At 43.6% G+C, this 26,820-nt stretch overlaps 1 protein-coding gene across 1 annotated transcript in view; it reads right to left on the bottom strand.

Moving 5' to 3' along the window:
- RYR2 (ryanodine receptor 2) overlaps positions 1-26,820 on the bottom strand; it is a 450,374-nt gene that overhangs the window by 160,130 nt on the left and 263,424 nt on the right. Inside the window, exons 43-52 of the mRNA XM_036277752.1 lie at positions 26,051-26,165; positions 24,190-24,322; positions 23,897-24,000; positions 12,174-12,309; positions 11,244-11,430; positions 9,450-9,546; positions 7,393-7,513; positions 2,714-2,883; positions 1,313-1,533; positions 57-147 (exon numbers count right to left, since the gene is read on the bottom strand). Coding sequence (XP_036133645.1) covers positions 57-147; positions 1,313-1,533; positions 2,714-2,883; positions 7,393-7,513; positions 9,450-9,546; positions 11,244-11,430; positions 12,174-12,309; positions 23,897-24,000; positions 24,190-24,322; positions 26,051-26,165 — 1,375 coding nt within the window. The remainder of the gene's footprint in view (positions 1-56; positions 148-1,312; positions 1,534-2,713; positions 2,884-7,392; positions 7,514-9,449; positions 9,547-11,243; positions 11,431-12,173; positions 12,310-23,896; positions 24,001-24,189; positions 24,323-26,050; positions 26,166-26,820) is intronic.

The raw sequence follows: 26,820 nt of genomic DNA, 5'->3' as shown, positions 1-26,820 counted from the left end.
GGAAAAAAGTCAGAGGACCCAGCAATCAAACAACTTTGAACGTGTCCTACCCTTACCTTAAGAGGCATCTTTGCATGTTCATTTAATAGCGGGACGTCAAACACTAATCTTCTGAGTAAGTGCTGCATCATAGAAGGTCTCAGTTGGCTGGTGGAACAAAGCTGATTTTAATAATGGAGTAAACCCGTCTAAACTAAGTAGATAATTCAGGAGACTAAATTAAATACACCAAGAACCTGTACCTCTGCCTCTCCCGTGCGGATGCTAATTCCGGGTGCTCCCCTCCGAGGGTTCATCAGCAGTTACCCAGTTTCATGGTTCCATTTGCACCTCCTCTCTGCCCCGGGCGGAAGACCAAGCCCTCTGCTACGGGAGGCGCCTTCCTCCGCTCCCTCCCTTCCTAACACGCACGAGGCAGACCCCACGGTCTCCACTAACTTGGTACATGCACCTTCCGTCTCCCCCAGGGGTGGAGGGTCTCCAGTGACCAGGCTGGAAGCAGAGCGGCAAGGGAGCGAGGGGCAGGAGGGAGAAGAGGCTGAGACAGCTTGAGCCTCTGCCGGAGGATGAAGGGAAAGGTGCCCGGCACGTGGTGGACACCTGCCCTGTCAGGCAGCCCTGAAGGCTCCACCCACTCACTAAGCAGACAAGTCTGGGAGAGACGAATTTCGATTCCGTTTTACAGGATTTTAGGGTCGGGGAAGTGACAGAACTGATCTACTTTCTCACCTCCTGCTTCCAAACCCCCGCACTGGGCTGAGGGGACCCTCCCTTCGCAGTACTCCTGCCCAGTGACAGACGCCGCCATCCTCGCTGGGGCCTGAGCAAGTGTCCCCTCACTGTCAGACTTCAGAGGGAGGAGATGTCTCTGGTTCTCCCAGGAGGGCATTTGAACACTTCTCCCTACAGGACATGCTCTTCCAGGCCGGAGGGAAGTCAGCCTTCATCCCGCACACGTAGTAATGCTGTAGTACTATACTGAACCCTTTCTGTACTTAGTGAGGCTTGCTTTCTTTTCTGTTCTGGAAGGGTCTGGATCTCACACTGAAGTGGCAGGCCCCTCCCCCAGTCACTGTGCCCCCACATCCAGAGGAGCTGCACTGGCCCCCTGCCCCCAGCGGCCGGCCACCCGGGAGGCTGGGCAACGCCCCGAACTGCACTCCTGCCCTAGGACGCAGGGCCCCCTCAACGAAACTACCTTTTTGGTACAGAAATTGTTTCTGAAATTCCTAACAGTTCATCAAGGGCCACAGAGTAAACGCATTTCTTTCTTAAAGCAGCAGCGACGTGGTACGGAGTTGGTCCCACTCACCCACAAATGGAGAGCAAACACACTTCGATGGAGTCGCGCTGGGCCTTGGTGAGGGAGCAGCCCTTAGAAAGCCTGTACACGGTGTGAAGCAGCGAGTCGATGAGGGAGGCGTGGGGCTCGGTGCCCGCAAACAGGGGCGCACACCTCGTCAGCAGGGGCAGCACCGCTGTGCAAAGGTACCGGTTGAGGGCCAAGGCCATGTCGGTGGCGCTCAAGGCAGCCTAAAGGCATTGGGGAGCAAGACGTCATTTGCGTTTGGGGACCAATCAACATGTTGACATGCAATTTCGCTTTCTAGAAAATGACAAATGGAAATGTATTCTTCAGCTATAACTTTAAATGTGATTCACGTGCATTTTACCACTAAAAACAATCAATGTTCAGCTGCTTATTGATAAATAATAATAAATGAAGCACTATCTCCTCAAAGAGCCCAAAAGTCAAGAGGTTCATAGTCTATAATAAAATATTAATAGTAGGCGAAATGAAAGACAAAGACATCAATAACATCAAAGAGTGGGATTACTTTACTAGGGGAGGAAAGAGAAAAAAAGATTATCCTCAAAATATATTTATATACACATTCGTTCTGAATCTACTTATTAATACTATTTATATTTCTGCCCCTGTCCATCAGCATCAATAATCAAGGGTTGGTTGTCTTTCTATGTTATCAACTACCCTATTTAGGCTCAGAATTTCATGGGAAACACACCCAAAGGAAAAAGATATTTACGTTTCATTTTGATGAATCTCCTTTCACAGCTTTAATGACAGAGCTACTGTCACCTAAAAGTCTAGTTCCCTCTGAAATAAAAAAGACCCGCTCAGCTGAGAATAAAAGGAGGCATTAGTAAAACTACTGGACAGCACTTGGAGCTACAGCTCGTGCCACAATGTTTCAAACAGCAGGGCATTTGCACTGATAAGGCAGCTGCTCCATGTGGCCACTGGATGCCCAGGGTGGAGCTCACCCATCCGAACTAACAAGGAAGACCGCAGGACATCGTAATTACGTGACTCAACAATGCCCTTTAAACCTTCTTAATACTTTAATTGCTTTGTTTCGTTGAGAAGAGTAATTGTTTAGGTCAACCTAGAGGTCATCAGGGACCACTGTGACCTCCCAAATTAGTGTTATATAAACTCCTTATTGTCTTCCATTGTACCTGATCGGAATCCCTGTCTTACTCTTGATTCTGTGGTCTTCTTCACTCCTCAATGTGAACTCCTTGAGAAATGGTCTATTTTATTTTCTGTCTACCTACTACTTGCCTACAAATATAACAGGAACTCAATACACACGTGGTGACAATAAATGAATAAATATATTTATGAAAAAATATCGTAAGCCAGAGACTGAAGACTGAGAAGCTGAGGAGCCAGTAGTCCCATCATTACCGTGTCTAAAGAAGCAGCAGCCCGGAGATCTGGCAGAAAGCCAACCTCCAGAAGATGGAGGAGAAAATCTTGAACCTCAATTCCATAGACCCTGTCAAGGAACAAAACCATGGCTGCCTTGTGATCTGGACAAAACCCCGCAGACATGTCAGGCTCCACCACATTCCCATCTAAAAGAGAGAAGGCAACACGTTGTGGTCAGTGGTCATGCCATCCGTGACAGGCACGAAGGGCTACTTTCCAGCCTCCTCATGTTTTACCAGTACAGTTATCGGCTGAATGGTTCTGTTATTCTACTGAACCAGCAGATGCTGGGAACTGGCTGGGACATATAACAGTGCAATTTAAATCAAAGGTCATTTAAATATTTGTACACCCATTTGTTAACTGTGCATGTGATAAGGTCTTAGCATTATGCCAGATCTGAGAAGAAAACAAGAAGGTGTCCAAAATCCACACTGTAAAATGGAGTAAATATTGTGAAAAGTTAAAATGTAAAGTTTTCACTCTCTCAAGAATAGGGAGCCTCTTTTACACATTAATAAAACTCATTAACAACTATGTGATAATCATGGCACATTTACATATTTATGGAGTAAATGCAAAATGATAAAACCACTCTGAAACTGGTTTGACTTTCAAATGAAATATATTTCATGAGCATAATTACAGTAGAATTAACAACATTTAAAATATATTTGAGAATCATACTATTTTCTCTATCAGCAACCAGTGTTGATTCCTATATAAATTACTAAATCTCTTATTATAACTTCATAGATTCATAGTTTGGGCACCATTAATATAAGGGATTATGGGATTATGTGTCAATTTAAATTACTGGGAGAGGTGTGTTTCCTGTTTGGCCGTGTGATAATTAGGTCAATTGCTGCTCATAACACACCACAAGACTCCACAGACTCTTACAGACTCTCAGGCTGATGCGACCTTGAAGAAATGATACATGATAGACGGGAGAGACGATACATGATACATAAGTATAATCATCCCAAAAGAAGAAAGTCACAACGTTTTTGTTTTCATTCATAGTCAATGAATGAATTTGATATTTACATTACAAAAATAAACCAATAACAATGTTTTAAGAAAAACTAGTTTAAAGACTAAGGTTGTACACTACTATTTAGCAAATTTAGATCTAAGCCAAACAAAACTGGATTTAAAATCCAACCAAAGCTGATCTAATCCCTAGTGTTAAATCAGGGTGCTATATATTTTTTTCTTTTTGTTTAATTTTTTATTGATTTATTTTAGAGAGAAGGGGGGCGGATGGAGAAAATGAGAAAGAGAGAGACAGAAATATCAATTTGTTGTTCCACTTATTTATGCAATCATTTGCTGATTCTTGTATATCCCCTGGCCTGGGATCAAACCCCAAACCTTGGCGTATCAGGACAATGCTCTAACCAACTCAGCTACCTGGCCAGTGCCTATAATGTTCAATTTAAAATCTATATGAAAATTCCAGTTCAAGTTCTATTATTTTAACATATAGTTAAGCCTAAGGCAATGATGAGCTGCTCACTGATCCTAAGATAAGGCTTGTGTCTTTTTTTTTATTTTTTATCCTCACCCGAGGATATTTTTCCATTTTTTGTTCAGATAGAGCGGGAGGGAGAGAGAGGAAGAGAGAGAGAGAGAAACATCGATGTGAAGGGACACATCGAGTGGCTGCCACCCGCACAACTAACCAGGGCCGGGGACAAACTGCAACCGAAGTACGTGCCCTTAGCTGGAACCGAACCCGGGTCTCTCCAGACCGCAGGCCGACGCTCTAACCGCTGAGCCAAACCGGCCAGGGCAAGGCTTGTGTCCTAAACATTCGTTCACTTAAGGAAGGGGACAGTGGCTCCCACCTGCGACCCAGGACGCGCTGATGTGTTCCCCTGGCCTGTCTGTTGGCCTGCCCCTCCAACACTGCACAGCACGCCCATGAGCAGCCTCCTCTCAGACGCCTGCTCTGCGGTCTGGACTGGGGAGGCTGGGGCACTGGCTTCACCCTTGGGACCTGCACGGTCATCCTCCTGAAGTCACTGCCTCGGACGTTAGTCCACCAGCCTGGGCCCAGAGCTGCGGGAGCAGAGTCTCTTTCTGAGATCATGTGTTTCTGAATCCCTCCCTCTCGCACTGTTATTATGGGCCACACTCCTGTTCTAGAACAAGTGTTATAAAACTGTTTGAGAAAGGCCTTGGCTAACACCGAGGGGTCGCGGGGGGACTAATCTTTAGAGGCAAAATTCACATGCTAAATACAGAACACATAGTAACAACTACTGATAATCATTGATGGCTGAGGAACTAACTGATTTGTCCTTGAAATGTACACAGAAATACTGGTGGTTTAAGCGTTGAAGTTGACTGAAATGCACACCAGAGCAAAATAAAAACATACAGATTTTTGCCCATGGACTCCATAAAAGGAAAGCAGTAAAAGAAAAATGCAGAAATTCACAAAGACCAATAGACTGTGTTTTAAAAATTAACTTTCATTGATTGTGCTGTGACAGTTCACAAAAAAAATCCTTCAAATCTCAAGGTAAACAATATAACTCATCTCTTTATGAAGAAAAACATAAAAGAATGTTATTATAGCACAACTAAGTAGCACAGGAAAGAAACCAAGTTGAAAAGTTTTGAAGGCTGGTGAAGGCAGACAGAGAAGAATGGGGTGGTGTGGGAAGACCCGGGGTGCTGGAGGGACATCTGGGCACACGTAGACCACGTTCTTGGTTCTTCGTTATTACTCTTTTACCTGAAGAGTCTGTACTTCTCTAGTTCCTAGTCTGTGTGCCACTGGTTTTACTCTTCTCTTTATCCTGACACGTCAATTTTGTGGTTCAAAATGTTTCCTTAAGTCAATGAACATGCATGCGAAGGGGAAGCTGAGGACAGTCTGCACACCCAGGGGAGGGCTGCCTGAAGTGGGGAAGATGGAAAGCTATGGCACAAATCTAAGTTCCAACGAGTGTTTGATGATTATGGCTGCTGTCGCCTTGAAGATTTGGTGTGTAAGGTTAGCACACAGGAGCTGCACTTTCTCATGACCTTATGGCTGGCAAGGAGGGGCAGCTGCCGTCAGAGGCCACCTGCCGTTCCTGCTGCAGTCTGGGCAGTAGGGGGTCCCCATGGGTGTGATCCCCAACACAGCACCTGCATTTCACTCAGTGCTGCCTGAGCCCTGCCCCCTGACCCTGCCCTGGGGAGCAGGGTGAGGGTGGGGGTGGGGGTGGGGGCAAAGGTGAGGGTGAGGGTGGGGGCGGGGATGAGGGTGAGGGTGGGGGTGGGGGTGAGGGTGAGGGTGGGGGTGGGGGTGAGGGTGAGGGTGAGGGTGGGGGTGGGGGTGAGGATGAGGATGAGGGTGAGGGTGAGGGTGGGGGGGGTGAGGGTGAGGGTGAGGGGGGTGAGGGTGGGGGTGAGGATGAGGATGAGGGTGGAGGTGAGGATGAGGGTGAGGGCGGGGGCGGGGACGAGGGTGGGGGTGGGGGTGGGGTTGGGGGTGAGGGTGAGGGTGGGGGTGGGGGTGAGGATGAGGATGAGGGTGAGGGTGAGGGTGGGGGGAGTGAGGGTGAGGGTGAGGGGGGGTGAGGGTGGGGGTGAGGGGGGGTGAGGGTGGGGGTGAGGATGAGGATGAGGGTGGAGGTGAGGATGAGGGTGAGGGTGAGGATGAGGGTGAGGGTGAGGGTGAGGGTGGGGGGGGTGTGAGGGTGAGGGTGAGGGTGAGGGTGAGGGTGGGGGGGGTGTGAGGGTGAGGGTGAGGGTGAGGCTCCTGGACAACCACACACAGAGGAGGCTGATTTCATTGAACTTGTCTTTGAGTTAATGTTGGAAAACGAATCCCAAGCAGTTTCTACACTAAAATGACACATTGGAAAAGGGCAATAAACACTGGATCAAATGAAAGAAAAAAACCTTATTTTTAAATTTTCTCCTTAGTCTTGAAAAGGTCACTTCATTCAACCAACTGGTGATTTTTAAACCTCTAAGTCAAAAGCTATGATCACTATTTTGGAGAAAAAACATTTTAAGAAACTGGCAATGAAAACTATCATAAAGAGTAATTAAGATTAAGGTGGGCGTGCTGGTGTGGCTCAGTGGTTGAGCGTCAATCCATGCTCCAAGAGGTCGCTGGTTCAACTCCAGGTCAGGGCACATGCCTGGGTTGTGGGCCCAATCCCCAGTGGGGGGCGTGCAGGAGGCGGCCAATCAATGTTCTCTCTCACTGATGCTTCTATCTCTCCCTCTCCCTTCCTCTCTCTCTCTAAAATCAATTTTAAAAGTAAATTAAGATTAAGGAGGGGGGTGGGAGTGGGGAGGAGGGGGTCAGTAGAGAAAAAGGAGGGCATTTGTAATACTTTCAACAATAAAATAAATAAATAAATTTATTTAATCCTCTAAAAAGAAAGGAGTGATTAAGGAATCGTGGTGCAAAGACAGAGAAGAACACCAGCAGGGACAGAGGAGACAACTGAGGTGCTCAATTCCTGATTGGAAACACAGCTTTAAAAACAATGACAACAGAAAATGTTTTATGAAATAACATACTTTATACTTCTGTTTTGTTTTAAAGGAACGTGAGTAGTGTCCCTATGCCGCAGGGAGGGAAATGCCGCACTGATGACACATGGCATCCAACGTCCCGGCCACGGAGAGCAGCTCACCTTTGGCTATCGTGGGCATCTGGAAAGTGATGCTGATCACTCCCACCAAATCGCCCAGTGGAATCAGAGATCTCAGAATGGATCTGATCCTGATGGCTTCTCCCTTACCAGCGTGAATCAACTATAGGAAGGAAAACAAAGGAACACGAGAATCACTTTGTGAAATCAATGTTACAATTCTCTCTACAAACTTGGAGCACGGAAATCTGAGTCTACAAGGTTCTCTGACAAGATACGTATATAGTCCGACTCGTTCAGAAACTTATTTCTGGCTCACAGACAGATGTCCACTTGCCCACACAGCTTTCAGTGACAGCAACACCCAGGTCCAGGCCAGCTGGCCTGCTCATCAGAATAATTACCTTTAGGCCCGGAACATACAGTCATATTTATGATTGATTTAGCTTTTCTTGCTTTGTGATGAAAACATCATTGCAGGTCCATCTGTGTTCCACCCTGATTTCTCCCAAGGATGGTTTACGATATGGGGGTAAGTGATGAACCGGAACCTGACAGGTCTTTTAGACCATCGCTGGCTGATGAAGCACCTACGACGACCTGGTTCTGACAGTGGAGAACCTCTGCGAGGGCCTGAGACAGACGCCAGGCTTCAGAGCCGGGGCGTCTGTGTCCTGCCCCATGGGGCATGGACACAGGCACAGGTTCTGACACAGAGGAGGTCCTCAAGCAATACTGAGACAATGAACTTCAGAAGGTGCCAAAGTTAGTCCCTTACAAGTCACTTAGCTTTTCCCCTTAATAGAACAGAACAAAAGACTTCTATTTATCAGCATAATTTCTCTCAGGTCCTTTGATCTTTCACTTAAACAGAAAAAAAGAACAAATACTGTGATCATAAAGTTTTTCTGTCTGCAATCACTTCCAGCTTACAGACCTTTGGAAACCTATTTGTATAATTAAAATCTCATCAGCAGCAAGGTATGTTTTTACAAAAATCAAACACTAGGTTTTCTAATATTCTGACATTTTTCCATCATGTGATTCCTCTCTGTTCACAACAAAAGACTGTATCAAGAAAGCAAGAAAGTTTTAACTAATAGATGTGAGAGAAAGAGACCCACCCCAAAACACCCAGCAAACAAACCAACCAACCCTCATGGATGCTAATGGTCTGTGCGCAGCAGCCGCTTCCTGCTCAGAGCAGCCTGGAGCGCGTTCACCTTCTACCTCTTGTTGGTCAATGTGTTTCACACACTGTGTGGTTTTCCACTAGCAGGTAAACAGGCTAATTTTATGGACCCTGGCAAGCATTTTTTAAATGAATACAATAGAATAAAAGAAAATAGATTGGAAAATAAAGGAGGAAATGTCAGAACGTATTAAAGAGTAAAAGTTAAGTACTGCTCCATGACACTTTAATTTCATCTTGGTTAAAAAGTCCAGGGAACATTAACTGATCAGGTCTGAATAGCTCTTTCCTCCCCACAACCTGCCCCCAACACTTTCCCCTAAATCAGGGGCCAGCACAGAGCAGCTCCCTCATGGACACTAAATATTGTGCAAGAAGAAAATGACAGGAGTGGCCACTTTCTGCATGTGCTAAAACAGGACAGGAAATTGTACGGAGAAATCTATTTTTCTTCTTCAAGTGTGGGGCGCTAGAGGAGTTCCAGAGAGCTATCGGTACCTGACTATTCCACTGATGACTTGTACTGAAATCTCACTGCTAGTTTTTACAACCAATAAGACACTTCCAACTAAACCAGTGGTTCTCAACCTTCCTGATGCCGCAACCCTTTAATACAGTTCCTCATGTTGTGGTGAATCCCAACCATAAAATTATTTTCGTTGCTACTTCATAACTGTAATTTTGCTACTGTTATGTCTTAGGCGACCCCTGTGAAAGGGTCATTCGATCCCCAAAGGGGTCGCGACCCATAGGTTGAAAACCACAAACTCTCATTCAGCAATTAGGCTGCAGTGTCCTTTCTAAGGAGCATTAAGATCACTGGTCTGGGTGCTGTGGGGACCCCACCCAGCTGCAGTGTCTTCACACAGAGGAGCCGGGGTGCTGCTCTCGGGCCCCAGGAACTTACATGCATTTCAGGAGCACAGCGTCCTAACAGGTCGATCAAAGCCGCATAGAAGGTCATGACGGCATTCCCCATGTGGATGGTGTCCTCCTCTGTGTCACTTCCATGGATCACCCCAAAGAAATAGAAAACAAATCAAACAGGATGATAAACTGACATTTCTGGTTTATTACATGTCCTCAGGGGAAAGGGACCACTAGGTTTTTCATATCTGTGTTTAATTTACAGCTGAACATTTTAAAGTAAAATGACAATGGTTTAAATACCAGATTTGAGATTCTATCACCAAGAACACACTGTGGAAGCTTGAATATTAAGATCCTTGCAAAAAGAAAAAAAAATGCCGATTTGATGATTCTGCTCATTTGTAGTGGCAGATAGCTTATTAAAAAAGTAATTGATGGGAAGATTTGGTAATTTTAGAATGTTTTTGTGACTCCATATATCTAGAACAAGGGTGACAAAGATCTGTCCTATAAGGTCACATATACAGAGTTCCCAGTACAGTGTTTTCCCAAGAGTAAGAACTTCATAAATGTGATTCATTTACTCACCCATCTCTTACCCCCCAATCCACTCCCCAAAACCCAGCACGCCCCCCTCGCCATCTGCAAGGAACACACACATTTCACTGTCTCTGTGGTGAGAGACAGATCTGGCCCTGGGAGATCACATCACCCCTCCTTTGGTAAGTCAGCAGTCAGTGGCCCGAGCAGCGACAGCGAGGTCTTGCTGACCACACCATTCCTGGCGTGCAAGGCCGCCCCCAGGGCCCTCGAGTGCACACCCACTGGTCCAGGACCAGATCTCCTGGTGTATTTACCACTTAGAGAAATTGAGGGCCCACAGCTCCTCTATGGCTGACTGGCCCAGCCTTAGTGTGGACAGAAGGCCGTGCCGGGCTGTCCACGCAGCCGCGTTCACAGGCCCACGTAGGTGTTTGGAACTCTGCCACCAATAGGCCCTATGTTGTTTCTTTACAAAAATTTATTTTCTTTATTGATTTTAGAGAAGAGAGGAAGGGAGGGAGAGATAGAAACATCAATGAGAGAGAGAATATTGATTGGCCGCTCCTGTATGCCACCCACTGGGGATTTGGCCCACAACCTGGGCATGTGCCCTGACGGGGAATTGAACTCTCAGTCCATGGGACGACGCTCAGCCACTGAGCCACACCAGCCGGGTCCTATCTAGTTTTTTACCAGGGATGCCGGTAGTGGGGATGCATGAGCCCGCAGCAGGACCATAACCACCCAGATTAAAAAATAGGAGCAACGTGCCTGGATTAATTTATGTCCATTGTGGAACCCAGTACTGAAAACACGCAACATAGAAACTGTAGGTGGTTAGCACCTCCCCTCCATCACTGAGGCTCAACCAAGCATTTCATTCCCAGTGTTAGGACACCCCCTTTCGGAACTACGTCCCCCATTGTCTAGCTAAAGGTCTCTTCCTCTTTTACCACTGTCATGACAACTCATTCTAGCTAGCTTCCCACTAAACACTACTCCAATTTCAGCATTTGTAATAAGTAAATTGGACAGAGCCCCTGGAAAAAGTCACTAAGTACAACCTCCCACGGCCTAACTTTCTCTCCTGAAGCCCAATCTTCCCCAGGTCCTCTGTCCATCAGCCTGAGCCGGCCGCACAGCCCGTCCGCTCTTCCACGTCTAACACGTTTGGCTTGCAAGGGGGGGTCACGAGTTACATTGCTATTAACAGATTGCAAATTATATCTTGTACGATTTCAAGTCAAACAGCACAATTTACTTTTAAGAGTGTGTGTATTAGACCTACGGGCTTTTACTGGGTCCGCTGGTTGGTGAGGGACCATCTCGAGCAGGATCCTCGGCTATTTTGATGGCTTCTTCCATGGCTGCCAGGAGACCGTTCCCGCCCTCCCCCCGCAGGGCGGGGCCGAAGCACTCGGGCCTGCGGATGAGCAGTCGCACCACAACGTTCGCGTTCTCCTCCACGCTCTCCCCTAGGCGTGCAGGCACGGATCAGACAATAGCACGTTAATTCATTTACATTTACAGAAAATTACTGAAACCAACGAACATGGGGGCAAAGCCAAAACTAAATCCAGATGACTAGTTTCATGTGTACACCACAACCATTTCTGTCCTTGCACTTAACATTTTCAAAGCAAACTCAAGCATTAAAGAGGCATATACTGTTCATTTTTGTTCATTTGTAATTCACAGTTCAAAGCCACAGTCCTAGGCATTATTAGGACCTAACTGGAAAATATAAGGATGTAAGTGCCTAAAATTTTTAATTTCATAATAAAGTATAGCATCGCCATCAAAATATATATTATAAATTGTCACTGTAACAAACTGACTATAAAGTATTCCATTTATTTTCTAATAGTGACTTCCTTCATAAAAATACTGGGATATATCTTTTTTTTTTTTTATCCTCACCCAAGGACATTTTTCCATTTTTTGTTCAGAGTGGGAAGGAGAGAGAGGAAGAGAGAGAGAGAAACATCGATGTGAAAGGGACACATCAAATGTTGCCTCCCGCACGACCCAACCAGGGCCGGGGACAAACTGCAACAGAGGTACATGCCCTTAGTGGGAACTGAACTCAGGTCTCTCTGGATCTCAGGCCAATGCTCTAACCGCTGAACCAAGCTGGCCAGGGTATAATTATTTTATATAACTATTTTTATGCAGTTCTATTAATGCCCAAAGAGGACCCCACAGAAATGAGTCCTACCATTACAGAAGACAGCAAATCGGAGAAAGTCAAGGTATCTCTCCCCTTCAACTGGATTCCACCCGATGTCTGGATACCCCTTGGCCACCAGCATCTGGCAGCTCTGTAGTCCACAGCCGGCCAAATATTGGACAACCTATGAACAGGACAAGGAGTAGAAGCATGACACTTCGGGTGACAAGTCCAATGTCAAATGCTCACGCTACATGTGATGAGAGATACCGTACAAGGGAGGCTTATAACAGATGCAGCTTCGAAAGTTCTTTTCAATCCCATGATGACCCACCTAACACCCTTTAGTAAAACCTTAGAATTAAGAAATATTCACAAATTATAACCAAGTCCTATCATAATGTAAGTATTTATGAACCAATTGTGTGAAAAAAAATATTCCTAAGTTTCATATCATGTAATTTGTGACTTTTACCTATAAAAATAAATCATAACGTTTGATAAACTTCCAAGACACCCAATGACCTCTGGCCCATCTGAGATATTGAAAGATCCTTCTAAGATATAAAGATATTTTATTTCAAACTTATCTTTATTGTTGAATATATTACAGATGTCCCTCCCCTTTTTTCCCCATTGACACCCCTCCCCAATCCTGCCCCCCTCCTGCCTTCCCCACCCATTGGTTATGCATATATGAATAGAAGTTCTTTGGTTTATCTCTTCCTGCTCTTCCTCCCCTCTTCCTTTTGAGGTTCATCAGTCTAACCACCAATTTGTACTTCTTTTATTTTTATCCTCACCCGAGGACATTTTTGCATTTATCTTCAGATAGGGCAGGAGGGAGAGGGGGAGGAAGAGAGAGAAACATCGACGTGAGAGAGACACATTGAGTGGTCACCACCCACACGACCCCAACCAGGGCCGAGAACAAACTACAAGCGAGGTACGTGCCCTTAGTGGGAACCAAACCTGGGACTCTCTGGTCCGTGAGCTGACGTTCTAACCGCTGAGCCAAACCAGTCAGGGCCAATGTGTACTTCCTAATCCCTTCATCTTCTTCACCGATTTCCCCAGGCCTCTCCCATCTGGCAAGCAACAAAAAGTTCTCTGTATCTATGAGTTTGTTTCTGCTCTGCTTGCTCATTTTGTTTGTAGATTCAATTGTTGATAGATAAGTATTTATTGCAATTTTATTCATATTTTTTGTCGTTCTTCTCCTTCAAGAAGACCCCTCAATATTTCATATAATATTAGTTTGGAGGTGATGAACTCCTTTAGCTTTTTCTTGTCTGGGAAACTCTTTATATGTCATCGATTCTAAATGATAGCTTTGCAGGATAGAGTAATCTTCGTTGTAGGTCTTCGCTTTTCATCACTTTGAATTTCTCTTGCCACTCTTTTCTGGCCTGCAAAGTTTCTCTTATGGGAGCTCCTCTGTAGGTAACTAACTGCTTTTCTCTTGCTGCTTTTAAGATTCTATCTTTGTCTTTAACTTTCGGCATTTTGGTTATGATGTGTCTTGGTGTAGACCTCTTCGGGTTCATCTTGTTTGGAACTCTCTGTGCTTCCTGGACTTGTATGTCTGTTTCTTTCACCAAGTTAGGGAAATTTTCTGTCATTACTTTTTCAAATAGGTTTTCAATTTCTTGCTCTCTGTCTACCTTCTGGTACCCCCATGATGTGAATGTTGGTACGCCTAAAATTGTCCCAGAGGTTCCTTACACTGTCCTCATTTTTCTGGATTCTTTTTTCTTTTTGCTGTTCTGATTGGGTATTTTTTGCCTCCCTACATTCCAATTCAATGGTTTGTTTCTTGGCTTCACCTACTCTACTATTGATTCCCTATAAATTATTCTTTATTTCAGTTAGTGCATCCTTCATTTCTGACTGGTCTTTTTATGTTGCTGATGTTCTCATTAACTTCCTTGGAGTTTTCAAGTTCCTTGAAGGTCTCACTAAGTTCCCTCAAGGTCTCACTAAGTTCCTTAAGCAACCTTATAACTATTATTTTGAACTCTGCATCTGATTGATTGCTTATCTCTATTTTGTTTAGCTCTTTTCCTGGAGTTTTGTTCTTTCATTTGGGACATGGTTTTTTTTCTTTTTTCTTTTTTTCTCTCCTCATTTTGACTGCTTCCCTGTGATTTTTTTCTATGTATTAGTTGGATTTGCTCTGTCTCCTAGGCTTAATAAGGTGGCCTATTGTTGTAAGTGTCCTATAGGGTCCAGGGGCACAGCCTCCCTAATCACCCAGCTGGGCCCTCGAGGTGCACCCCTAGTGTGTACTATACACATTTCTGTTGTAATTGAGTCTTGACTGCTGTTGGCATGTCAATGGGAGGGATTTACTCAGGCTGATCAGCTGCAAGGACTGGCTGTGCCCACTGACCACTGACCTCTGACTCCCATGGAGGATCAGCAGTGTAGGGGCTCCACACACAGAGAAGACTTACTTCAGCAGGGTTCTGGTACCCACTGAGTCCACTCACTGAGTGTGTCACTTGTGGAGGTGGTTGAGTAGTATTGCTTTGATGTGGTCTGAAGCTGTCCACTGGATTTGCTGGCTCTGGGGCAAGGTCAGCCTCAGCCTGTGTTCTGTTTGGGACCACAAGGCATAAGCTACAAAGCTATCTGTAAATGGCTGCTTGTTGTGCTGGGCTTGGAGGTATGGGGCTCGCTGAGATCAGATGCTGCTTGTTTGAGAGAATTTAGGAAAATCTGAAGCAGGATCCAAGACAAGCTAATCCTATGGTAAAGCCACTGGAAACAGCCCTGGCCGGTTTGGCTCAGCGCTTAGAGCGTCGACCTGCGGTCCTGAGAGACCCGGGTTCGGTTCCCGCTAAGGGTGCGTACCTCGGTTGCAGTTTGTCCCCGGCCCTGGTCGGTCGTGCGGGTGGCAACCACTCGATGTGTCCCTTTCACATCGATGTTTCTCTCTCTCTCTCTCTGTTCCTCTCTCTCCCTCCCAGTCTACCTGAACAAAAAATGGAAAAATCTCCTCCAGTGAGGATAAAAAAAAAAAAGCCACTGGAAACAGCTTGGGTGGGCTCGAAAGTTGGGTGGGGCAGGGCCTTAGGGAATCACCAGGGTGGGGCAAACAGTGTGAGCCAGGTTGCTGGAGTCCCAGATATGGCTGCCATCTGCTACTCCTGGGAAGGGCTCATCAAAGGAACAACTGCCTCCCACATTAAGTCTGTCCAGGAGAAAGTGACCCTACACTGGAGCCCAGAAGGAGCGAGTCTAAGTAAGGCCATGCACGGGCCCTTTAAGAGCAACTGCCTGGGGTCCAGCAGCCTCAACCTCCCTCAGCCTCCATTCCCACTGGTTTTACAGCCAGAAGTGATGGGGATTCTCTTCCTGGCACTGGAACCCTGAGCTGGGGGACTGGTGTGGGACAGAGACCCCTCACTCCTCAGGGAGGACCTTCCCAGCCGAGGTGTCCTGACTTTTATCCACCACACATGGGTGTGAGACCAGCCCGACCGCCTGCGCCCCTCCCACCAGTCTCCATGTGGCTTCTGCTTTAATTCCGCAGTCGTAGGACTTCCATTCAGCTTTATTTCAGGTGGTTCTGAATGATGGTGGTTCTGTAGTTTAGTTGTAATTTTGATGTGGTTGTGGGAGGAGGTGAGAACGTGGTTAGCTACCCCCTTCCTGACTGGAAGTCAGATATAAAGATACTTTAAAGGAAGTTACATCCAAAACGACACGGCAACAGAACGGGGAACAGGGAGTGTGAGAACACCCACAGAGAAACAGAAAACTCAGTGGAGTCCGACATCCTCAGCCTCACAGCTGACCGGTGCCACTTACCGCATCCTTCTGAGCAAGTCACTCAACTGTTTCAGACAGTTCCACGGGCCACACAATTTGGGATAATACTACCTGCCTTTTAATATTGTTGGATTTAACACTTCAAAATGTTTGCTTAGTTTATATAAATGTTGGTCCTCTACAATATTTCATAACCGATCCAGTTTTCAAAGAAACCCCCGATGTAGCCCTTATCAAGGGTAGTAGATTGTGAGAGGATCATCCTACCAAATGAATTAAGTGACATGCAGCTCAAGCTAAATCATTTTTGGGAAAAAGTAAGTAACAGCTAAAAATATCTTCTATCAACTCTATCAAGGTATAACATGTATGATACACTCATCTATTTAAAGTACAAGTTCCATGATCTTTGAGAGACTTATATACCTGTGAAAACCCTCCTCTCCCCTCAGTCCCCTCCCCCCACGCCAGGCCGCACACCCTGCGTCCTGTGGCACCCAGGACGGCACAGCACCCGGCTCGCAGCCCTGCGCGTCTCCTCCACGCAGGCTTGTGGGATTCATTCACACTGTGCACCCAGTCCTCACTCCCATTTACTTCCTGCCAGCACCCCACTGCATGAGCACACACCCATTCTCATCAGCCGACGGGCAGCGTGGTCTCCAGTCTGGGGCTAGGATGAACAAAGCCGTTACCAACATTCATGTCATATCCATGTGTGGACACCCGCTCTTATTCCTACTGACTGCGCGGGGGCGGGGAGTGACTGCCATCTTCCCTCGCACAGCAGCAGGTGATGTCTGGTGGTCACATCCTCCTCAACATCAGGCTTCGTCAACCACTTTAATATCAGCCATTTTAATCAGTGTGCAGAAAAAAAGATTTAAAATTATACATGGGAGAAAATTCTTCTGAGGTTAGTCAGAGATGTAAAGCTTCCTGCCCATGGGTGGCATGTCGGTGGCGTCTGGGAAGATCACCTGTGCCCGCCTTCGACAGCTGTGCCCGTGCCGGTGTGTCCTCTCAGACGGGGCAAAGCAGAGGGCAGCACAGAAGAAAATGCCCAACTCATGGCTGAACATTATGCTAGGAAATACATGTTTTTAAACACATAGATATATAGATTTTAGTAAAATATATATTTTTAAATACAAATGTAATTTTAAACTATATTGATATAAACATAAATGATAATGTGTTTTTGTGTATCTAATATACAAATACATGTTTTTTCAACTACAGAACATAAAGCAGCAAAGAGGATAGAAAAAGCTGAAGGAAGCAAAGAGGTTTCCATTTTCAATGGTGTGAACACAGAAAAGTCGAAAAGAAGGGGACCTGGGAGCAGGCCTGGAAGGATGTCTGGAAGGAAGCTGTGAGGACATCCGGCAGAAGAAAACTGCAGATGAAGGAACAGCAAGTACAAAGGCCCTGAGGCAGGAGCACACCTGGCAAGTTCCAGCCACAGCAAGGACAGCAGTGTGGCTGGAGCAAAATGGAGATGAGTCTAGTGGCAGAAACCAAGTAAGGCTGATAGGCGCAGTCGGCTGGGTAGGGGCTGGTGCAACGCCTTTAGTTTTTGCTGGAAGTGAGGCCAGAAGTCTGCGAAGAGTTCTGGCAAGAGATTAATATGGTCTTTAAGAGTCGCACTCCAGCCCTGGCCAGTTTGGCTCAGCAGTTAGAGAGTCAGCCTGTGGTCCAGAGAGACCCGGGTTCGGTTCCTGCTAAGGGCGTATACCTCGGTTGCAGTTTGTCCCCCACCCTGGTTGGTTGAGCAGGTGGCAGCCACTCGATGTGTCCCTTACACGTCGATGTTTCTCTTTCTCTCTCTCTTCCTCTCTCTCCCTCCCACTCTATCTGAACAAAAAAATGGAATAATGTCCTCAGGTAAGGATAAAAAAATAAAAAAATAAAAAGAGTCGCACTCCAGGGCCATGTAGGAAGCAAAGGAGGGATCTAGAAGACGACTTAGAATGCAACTGCAATTCAAATATGGGGGGAATTTATCTATACTCTAGCAAACAAGTATGTGTCTAGTAAGCTGAGATGCACATCCTCAGTATATATATCACTGATGCCTCACACTGTAATATATAAACTTCTATATAGCATAAAATGTATGTATAGATTTTAAAATGACATTCTATTTTTATTTTATATATATACTTTTTTAATTTAATTTTGTTTTGTTACAGATGTTTTTCCTTTTCCCCCCACTGAACTCCTCCTCCCATTCCCACCCCCACCCCCAGCACTGTTGTCTATGTCCATTGGTTATGCTTATAGCATAAGTTCTTTGGTTTATTTCTTCCCTCCCCCATTCCCTCCTCTGAAGTTTGTCAGCCTGAACCCTACTTCTAGGTCTCTGGGTCTATTTTGTTCATCACCTTACTTTATTATATTCCACAAATTAGTGAGGTCACGTGATACTTGTCTTTCTCTGATTGGCTTGTTTCACTTAGTCTAATACTCTCCAGGTCCCTCCATGTGGTCTCAAAGGATAAGAGATCTTTCTTTCCTACAGCTGCATAGTACTCCATGGTGTATATGTATCACAGCTTTTTATCCACTCATCTATTGATGGACACTTGGGCTGTTTCCAGATCTTAGCTATTGTAAATAGTGCTGCTATGAACATAGGAGTGTGTATATTCTTTCTGACTGATGTTTCAGGCTTAGGATATATTCCTAGAAGTGGGGTCACTGGGTCAAATGGCAGTTCAATTTTTAATTTTTTGAGGAAACACTGTATTTTTTCCATAGTGGCTTCACAGTCTTCATTCCCACCAGCAGTGTACTTTTTTAATTTTTTCATTTAGCTTACATTCAACACTTCTTTGTTTTAGTTTCAGGTGTACAGCATAGCAGATAGACATTCATATGGGTTACAAAGTGTTTGCTCCAAGAATTCAAGGGCCCACCTGGCACCACAGATAGGTATTATAGTATTATTAACTGTAACCCCATCCCCAATACCCCTCCTCTCTGGCCTCCATGTTTGTCCTCTGTATATATTGGTCTGTTTCTATTTTGTTTATTTATTTTGTTCTTTAGGATTCCAAGTATATGTGAAGTCATATGGTCTTTGTCTTCCATTGTTTGGTTTATTAGCATAATACCCTCTTGGATCATCAGTGTTATCACAAATGGTAAGACTTTGTTCTTTTTTATGGCTGAGAAATATTCCCGTGTGTGTGTGTGTGTGTGTGTGTGTGTGTGTGTATCTATCTCACAACTTTCTTATCCACTCGTATATTGATGGACATTTGGGTGCTTCCATATTTTGGCTATTATAAATAATGCTGCAATGAACGTGTGGGTGTATATATTTTTATGAATATTTTCAATTTTCAGTGTTTTATCATTTTCCAAGTACAAGCCTTTACCTCTTTGGTTAAATTATTTCCTATGTGTTTTATTTTATATTTCATTTTATTTGTTTTATTTAATTATTTATATTTATTTTACTATTTCATTTTACTAATTTTATTAATCATTTTATTTTATTATTTTTTTAAATTTTACTTTACTTTTATTATTTTATTGATGCAACTGTAAGTGGGACTGTCTTCTTAGTTTCTCTTTCTGATAGTCCATTTATCAGCATATAAAAATGAAACCAATTTCTGAATATTTATTTTCTATACTGCTACTTTACTGAATTCATTTATCAGTTGTAGCAGTTTTGTGGTTCTCCACATACAGCATCATATCATGTGCAAATAATGACAGTTTTGCTTCTTCTATTCCTATTTGGATGCCTTTTATTCTTCTTCTTGTCTAACTGCTATGGCTACAACTTCCAGTCTATGTTCAGTAAGAGTGGTAGACACCTCTGTCTTGTTCCTGATCTTAGAGGGAAACGCTTCCTGACTTTTCCTGTTGAGTAAGATGTTAGCTATATTTGTCACGTATGGCCTTTATTATGTTGAGGTATTTTATTTCTACTTTGCTGAGAATTTTTATCATAAATAGGTGCTAAATTTTGTCAAATGCTTTTTCTGCATCTACTGATATATGATTTTTATCCTTCATTTTGTTGTTTATGTTGAGTATCACATTAATTGATTTGTAGATATTATACCAACCTTGCATCCCAGGAATAAATCCCACTTGATTATCTTTTTAATGTGTTGCTGAATTTGGTTTGCTAGTATTTTGTTGAGGGTTTTTGCATCTATATTCATTAGAGATACTGACCCATAATTTTCTGTCTTTGTAGTATCTTTATCTACAAAGAATTAGGAAAATGCTGCCTCATAAAGTGAGCTTAGGAGTCTTCCCTCTTCTTGATTTTTCTGAAATAGTTTGAGAAGGATAGGAGATAGTTCTTTGAAAGTTTGGTAAAATTCACCTGTGAAGCCATCCCAGACTCTTTCTTATTGAGAGTTTTTATTACCATTATTATTATTCTTACTGTTTCAATTTCATTGGTTATAATTGATCTGTTCAGATTTTGTGTCCTCTTGATTTAGTGTTGGGAGCTTGTATGCTTCTAGAATTTATTCATTTCTTCCAGATTGTCCAATTTGTTAGTATATACTTGTTTGTAGTATTTTCTTACAATCCTTTGCATTTCTGTGGTGTCAGTTGTTACTTACTCTCTCATCATTTTTGACTACTTATTTGGGTCCTCTCTTTTTTATGATGAGTCTGGTTAAAGGTTTATCAATCTTGTTTACCTTTTCAAAGAACCAGTTCTAGGTTTCATTGATCTTTTGTACTGTTTTCTAAAACTCTATTTTGTTTATTTCTGCTCTGATCTTTATTTCCTTCCTTCTACTCACTTAGATCTTTGTTCATTGTTCTTTTTCTAGTTGCATCATGTGAAACGTAAGATTGTTTACTTGAGATTTTTCTTGTTTCTTCAGGTAGGCCTGTAATGCTATGAACACACCTCTTAGAGCTGCTTTGGCTGTGTGCCACAGATTTTGGATTTTTGTGTTTTCATTTTCATTTGTCTCATAGTTTGATTTCTTCCTTGATCTCAATGTTAACCCATTTAAGAACACGTTATTTCGTCTCCATGTATTTGAGTGTTTGCCAGGTTTTTTGTAATTGATTTTTAGTTTCATACCATTGTGGTCGAAGAAGATGCTTGATATGATTTCAATCTCCTTAAATTTACTGAGGTTTGTTTTATGGTTCAACATGTGGTGTATCCTGGAAACTGTTCCATGTACACTTAAAAAATGTATATCCTGCAGTTTGGGGGTATAAGGCTTCAAAATATAAACTAACTCCACATGGTCTAATGTGTCATTTAAGGCCACTGCCTCTGTTAATTTTTTTCTGGAAAATCCATCCATTGATGTCAATGGGATATTAAAGTCCTCTATTGTGACTGTTACTATTGATCTCTCCCTTTATGTCCATCAAGATTTGCTTTATACATTTAAATGCCGCTATGTTGGGTACATAAATGTTTACAAGGGTTAGTTCCTCTTGACAGATAGATACTTTTATCATTATGTAATGCCCTTCTTTGTCTCTTATTATAGTCTTTGTTTTAAAGTCTCTTATGTCTGGTACAAGTATTGCTACCCTGGCTTTTTTGTTTTCTTTTATTTCCATTTGCATGAAATATCTTTTTCCATCTCTTAACTTTCAGTCTGTGTGTGTCTCTTGTACACAGCATAATATGGGAATTATTTTCTTATCCATTCCGCTACCCTGCATATTTTGACTGGATTATTTAATCCATTTACATTTAAAGTGAATATTAATAGTATGTATTCATTGCCACTTTATTATTTATAATATTTTCCTTTTTTTCTTTGTTCCTATTAAAGATGTCCTTTTAACATTTCTTGTAATACTTGTTTGGTGGTGATAAACTCCTTTAGCTTTTTCTTGTCTTAGTATTTCTTCTTTACATCTTAATGATAGCCTTGCTGAGTGAAGTAGTCTTGGTTGTAGGTCTTTGTTTTTTATCACTTGGAATATCTTTGCCCAATATGTTTCTGTTGAGAAATCATCTGACAGTCTTATGGGAGTTCCCTTGTAGTTAACTGTCTTTTTACTTGCTACTCTTAAGATTCTCTCTTTGTCTTTTAACCTTTGCCATTTAAATTATTATGTGTCTTGATTTGGGCCTCTTAGGGTTCAACTTATTTGGGATTCTCTCCACTTCTTGAACTTGCATGTCTTTTTCTTTCACCAGGTTAGGGAAGTTTTCAGTCATTATTTCTTCAGGTAAATTCTCAATCCCTCGGTTTCTGTCTTTTCCTTCTGATACCATTATGATGTGGATGTTGCCACACTTGATATTTTCCCAGAGGTCCCTTAGACTATACTTGTGGGTTTTTTTTAATTCTTTATTTCTTTTTGCTGCTCTGCTTGGATACATTTTCTGTTACCTTGTCCTCCAAATCACTGATTCAATCCTCTGCTACACTGAACCTGCTGTTTATTCCTTCTAGTGTATTCTTCATTTCTGACTGTTCTTTTCTATGGTTTCTATCTTTTTTTTTTTTTTATGCTTACTATCTTTTTAACTTCTCACTGAATTTACCATTCTTCCCCTAAGTTCCTTGAACATCCTTATAACCATTGTTTAGAAATCTGTATCTGGTAGTTTGCTTGCCTCCATTTCATTTAGTAATTTTCTAGGGATTTCTCCGGTTCTTTCCTTTGGGGCATGTTCTTTTGTCACCCCATTTTGGAAGTTTCTCTATATTTATTTCTCTGTATTAGGTAGATTTGATATGTATCCCAGTCTTGGAATGGTAGCCTTATGTAGTAGGTCTCTTGTGGGGCTCGGTAGCACAGTCTCTCTGATCACTTAAGCTAGGTGATCCAGTATCCCTGGTGTGGGTTATGTGAGCCCTCCTGTTGCAGTTAGTTGAGTCTTAATTGCTGTTGGCCTGTCCATGGGTGGGGTTGACCCTCAACCTGGCTGACTATGAGAATTGATCCCAACCACAGTGTACAAACAGCTATGTGGAGGCTGACACCTTGAAGCAGCATTTGCCCCAGAAGAGTCTAGTGCCTGCTGAGATCTCCCTTTGAATATGCCACTTGTGGAGCTAACTGGATCCTGCTCTGATGTTGTCTGAAGCACACCACCGGCTGTGTTGGTTCTGTGGCCTCTTGGGAGGGATGGGTGCAGATCAATGTTAGATGCTGCCTATAACTGACCTTAGGCTACCTGTCTGGAGCAACCAAGTGATCCGCGGTTTGTGGCTACCTATGCTGGGCCTGGGTGTGCATGGGAAGGTCCAAGCTTCTCAGAAAGGCTGGCTTCCAACAGTATCAAGCCTGGGGACAGGTCAATAAAAGGCTCAAGGCACCTAAGATTCATCTCCGCCTGCCTCCGCCTACCAGCTGCCTGTAGGCTGTCACAGGAAGAGCCTCTGGCGGTAGGCAAGTTGTATGAGGTAGCGTCTTGGTGAGTCACTAGGTAGGTGCAAGTGGTGTTCACCAGGTGACACAGATTTAAATTTGGTGCCAGTGCTGGGTCTGAGGTCACTCAGCAAAAGTCTCAGGGTACACCAAGGCCAGATGCCACTTGCCTAGGCTTTGCAGACCCGTGGTGAGTGAGGTCTCAGGGAGTCACCAGCAGAGTTCATCAGGCTAAAACAGACCAAAGTCTGGCTGTGGGGAGCCAGAGCTCTGCACAGGGAACAGGTGCCATTCAGGTGCACAGGGATAAAGCAGCCCTTCTCTCCACCCCATAACTCAGTCTCTGACGCTTTAGAAAACCGAAACTGTGATTACAGCAATGTTCAGCAGCTATGAAAGCACAACAGCACACAGGGATACAGATAGAGTAAGTGGATTCTCTTTTCAGAGAAAAATGCATGTGGTTCAAGGAAATAACTTTTCTCAAACTTCTTGTTCTCTATAACGTGTAATTATAATATTATATGTGTGACGCATTTAGGTATAATCCCAGTAACATAAGTGTTACTACAGTACAGTTGCACTGAAATAACCCTGAGGAACAGCGACGAGCAAGCAGAGCGGACGCCACGCAGGGCAGGAGGGCCTACCTTCTCTAGGTCAGGTTCGCGCAGCGCCAAAGCCAGCTCGTTGTTATCCATCACCGAGGCCGCGGCCACATCCAGGGGGGTGGAGCCTCTCATAGCCGGCGAGGCTGTGAATCCAAACGAAGATGTAACAAAACCTGGGTGGCTGCAGCTATGAATTCCATGTAGAACACACTTTCACCTAAAATTTTATTTCTAAGTGCAACACATACTGCAGTACTCTAATTATGTATACTGCATTGCAACATGTGGGTTATTTTACCATAAAATTAAATACAAGTCAAACATTTACTTACCTAGACCAACACTGCTGTTTTCCAATAGATAACTGAGATGGTCAAACATAGCTTTTTGATTCTGCCGACTTATACGGCAGAAGTAACAGAGAAAACGGCAACAGTTGGCCACCATCTTGGGAAAAGTGATCTCCTGCATAAAGAGCATTTAATTAGCTATGAAAGCAAATTAACTTTATACAGTTGAGTTCAGAAGTTCAGGTCTCAGTCACTTTGTCAACCATGTGCCCATGTCTGCAGAGCCTCTGACCCTGAAGACCTTCCCACTTCCAGACTCTGACCCCCCGTCCCTGAGCCACAGAAAGTCAAGCCTGGCACTAAGGTCAAAACCTCATTACCATCAATGGTTTGATTTGGAATTAATCTACCGCCCTACAGCAAAGGAGGCATGAGGCTGGGTGAGGAATCGGACAGGCACAGGTGATTCCTGACCACAAGCCACTCAGCTTCCCTGGGAAACTGTGCACTCTCACGAATTCTGTTACGTAAAACTGGAATAGGATGGAGAGTACTCCTCCCTTTAGGAAGAAGGGGGGACATCAATGAGGCAGTTTGTGAAAAAGACCCAGTGTAATATTTGGAACCATCCATTATCATCAGTGTTGCTGCTGTTAGCGTTAAGATTCCCACCCAGTATTCACAATCGCCCTGATTTGCACAAGCTCCTCCGCTATGATGAGCACCCTGACTGGAGGCTGGGCCCCATCACACGTCCTCTGAGAGCCAGACCTTGTTTAGGATGCTCAAAGGATGCCTGGAGCCTTCTTTAGCATGGCATTTTACAAATATCTTTATGAGTCTGTCTAACCGGTAGACTGAAGATAAGAATGATGGACTCATTTCCATATTTTGAAATATACATCATAAAATTTCAAAACTTATTGAAATATATTTTGCAAATCAGATGTTATGAAATTATACTGATTTATATGAAGTTGTTATATTATTCTACTCATTCGGTTCTAAAGGACTTCCTTTTGAATTTTAATCCCTTAACAATCCGCTCTAGAGTCTTACAACGAACAGTCCAGAGCACCATCCCTTCTCGCTCTCTGCCAGGGATTTAGTGTCACCTCCTGTCATCAAGGGGAGGGACTGGGTCTGAGGACATGTCTGTGTTGTGGACATGTAATGTGAAGAAAACTGATTTATAGTTCTAAATTTTTTTAAAAGTACAATATTAATTTATTTTATCCTCACCCGAGGACATTTTTGCATTTATCTTCAGATAGAGCAGGAGGGAGAGAAGGAGGAAGAGAGAGAGAGAAACATTGACATGAGAGAGACACATTGACTGGCTGCCACCCACATGACCCCAACTAGGGCCGGGGACGAACCACAACCGAGGTACGTGCCCTTAGCGGGAACTGAACCCTGGTCTCTCTGGTCTGCAGGCCGATGCTCTAACCACTGAACAAAACTGGCCAGGGCTAGTATTAATTTTTAAAGTTTCTACGCATCCCCTACATGACAACAATTTAGGATATGGCAAATTACTCAGCACAGGAGAAAAACTGTTATAAATGTTAAAGAAAAAAACACAAGCAGTATATCCAACTCTCAATCTGTAAGGTTTTGATTTTGATTTTTCAAAAACTGGAATAAGATGGATAGTACTCCTCCCTTTAGGAAGAAAGGGGGACGTCAATGAGACAGTTTGTGAAAAAGACCCAGTGTAATATATGGAACCATCCATTATCATCAGTGTTGCTGTGTTATCGTTAAGATTCCCAGTGTTCACAATCGCCCTGATTTCAAAACACCTTGACTTTCAAAACAGTCCTCCTGGGAGGCTTTAAGAAATGCTTGTACTCAAGGAGGCTGCGGTAATGCGGTCCCGAGAACGGAAGGGGGTCCTTACCTTGAACTCCCCGCCGCCGAGGACATTCACCATGACCTCCATCACGGTCTCGTGCATCCCCAGTGCTCTCATGAGATTAGGGTGCTGGTAGAACACTTTATTATTCATGATGTCCCTATAGAGGAACCAGGTGCGGAGGGGAGCACAGGGGTCAGAGCAAAGTGTCAGTGAAAGTGTCTGCAAACCGATCAAGCTTTTGGAAATAATTACTGGCATGTACAGGAAAGTTAGGGCAATCAGGGTTAAGCCACAAAAATTAACACAATTAATTGAGTTTTCTTCAAAAATATTGGTAGCCTACCAAAAAAGTATACAAATTGTCTATTCTTTTTCAATTACAAGAAAGGTAATAAATATGTAGACATTCACTTATATAAAATACAATTGTGGACACTTATCACTCCTAATTCAATGTATATCCAAACATGTTCAACCTTTTTTTGTATAGAAATGAATCAGTTTCCACGTTTGTAGGAAAATTCCAATATAAATTATTGATATAAGTATACCTGCTTTTCATATATGCTATTTTTGGTATTATGTTCAATATCTGTATTTTTAATAACAGTAGTGTTATTTCCTGTTACATTTATGTTATTCTGGTGAAATGCTTTTTTAAAAAATATTTTTTTTTCTTTATTGAGTTTAGAAAGAGAGAAAGGGAGAGGGAGAGAGAAACATCGATGAGAGAGAACACTGACTGGCTGCCTCCTGCACGCTTCCCCCCCCCCCCCCTCGATATCTGGCCCACAACCTGGGCATGTGCCCTG

The sequence above is a fragment of the Molossus molossus genome, unplaced genomic scaffold, assembly GCF_014108415.1.
Source record: "Molossus molossus isolate mMolMol1 unplaced genomic scaffold, mMolMol1.p scaffold_m16_p_23, whole genome shotgun sequence".
Lineage (NCBI taxonomy): Eukaryota > Metazoa > Chordata > Mammalia > Chiroptera > Molossidae > Molossus > Molossus molossus.
The sequence above is the reverse complement of the archived record's forward strand: the minus strand, read 5'-3'. Positions and strand labels throughout refer to the sequence as shown.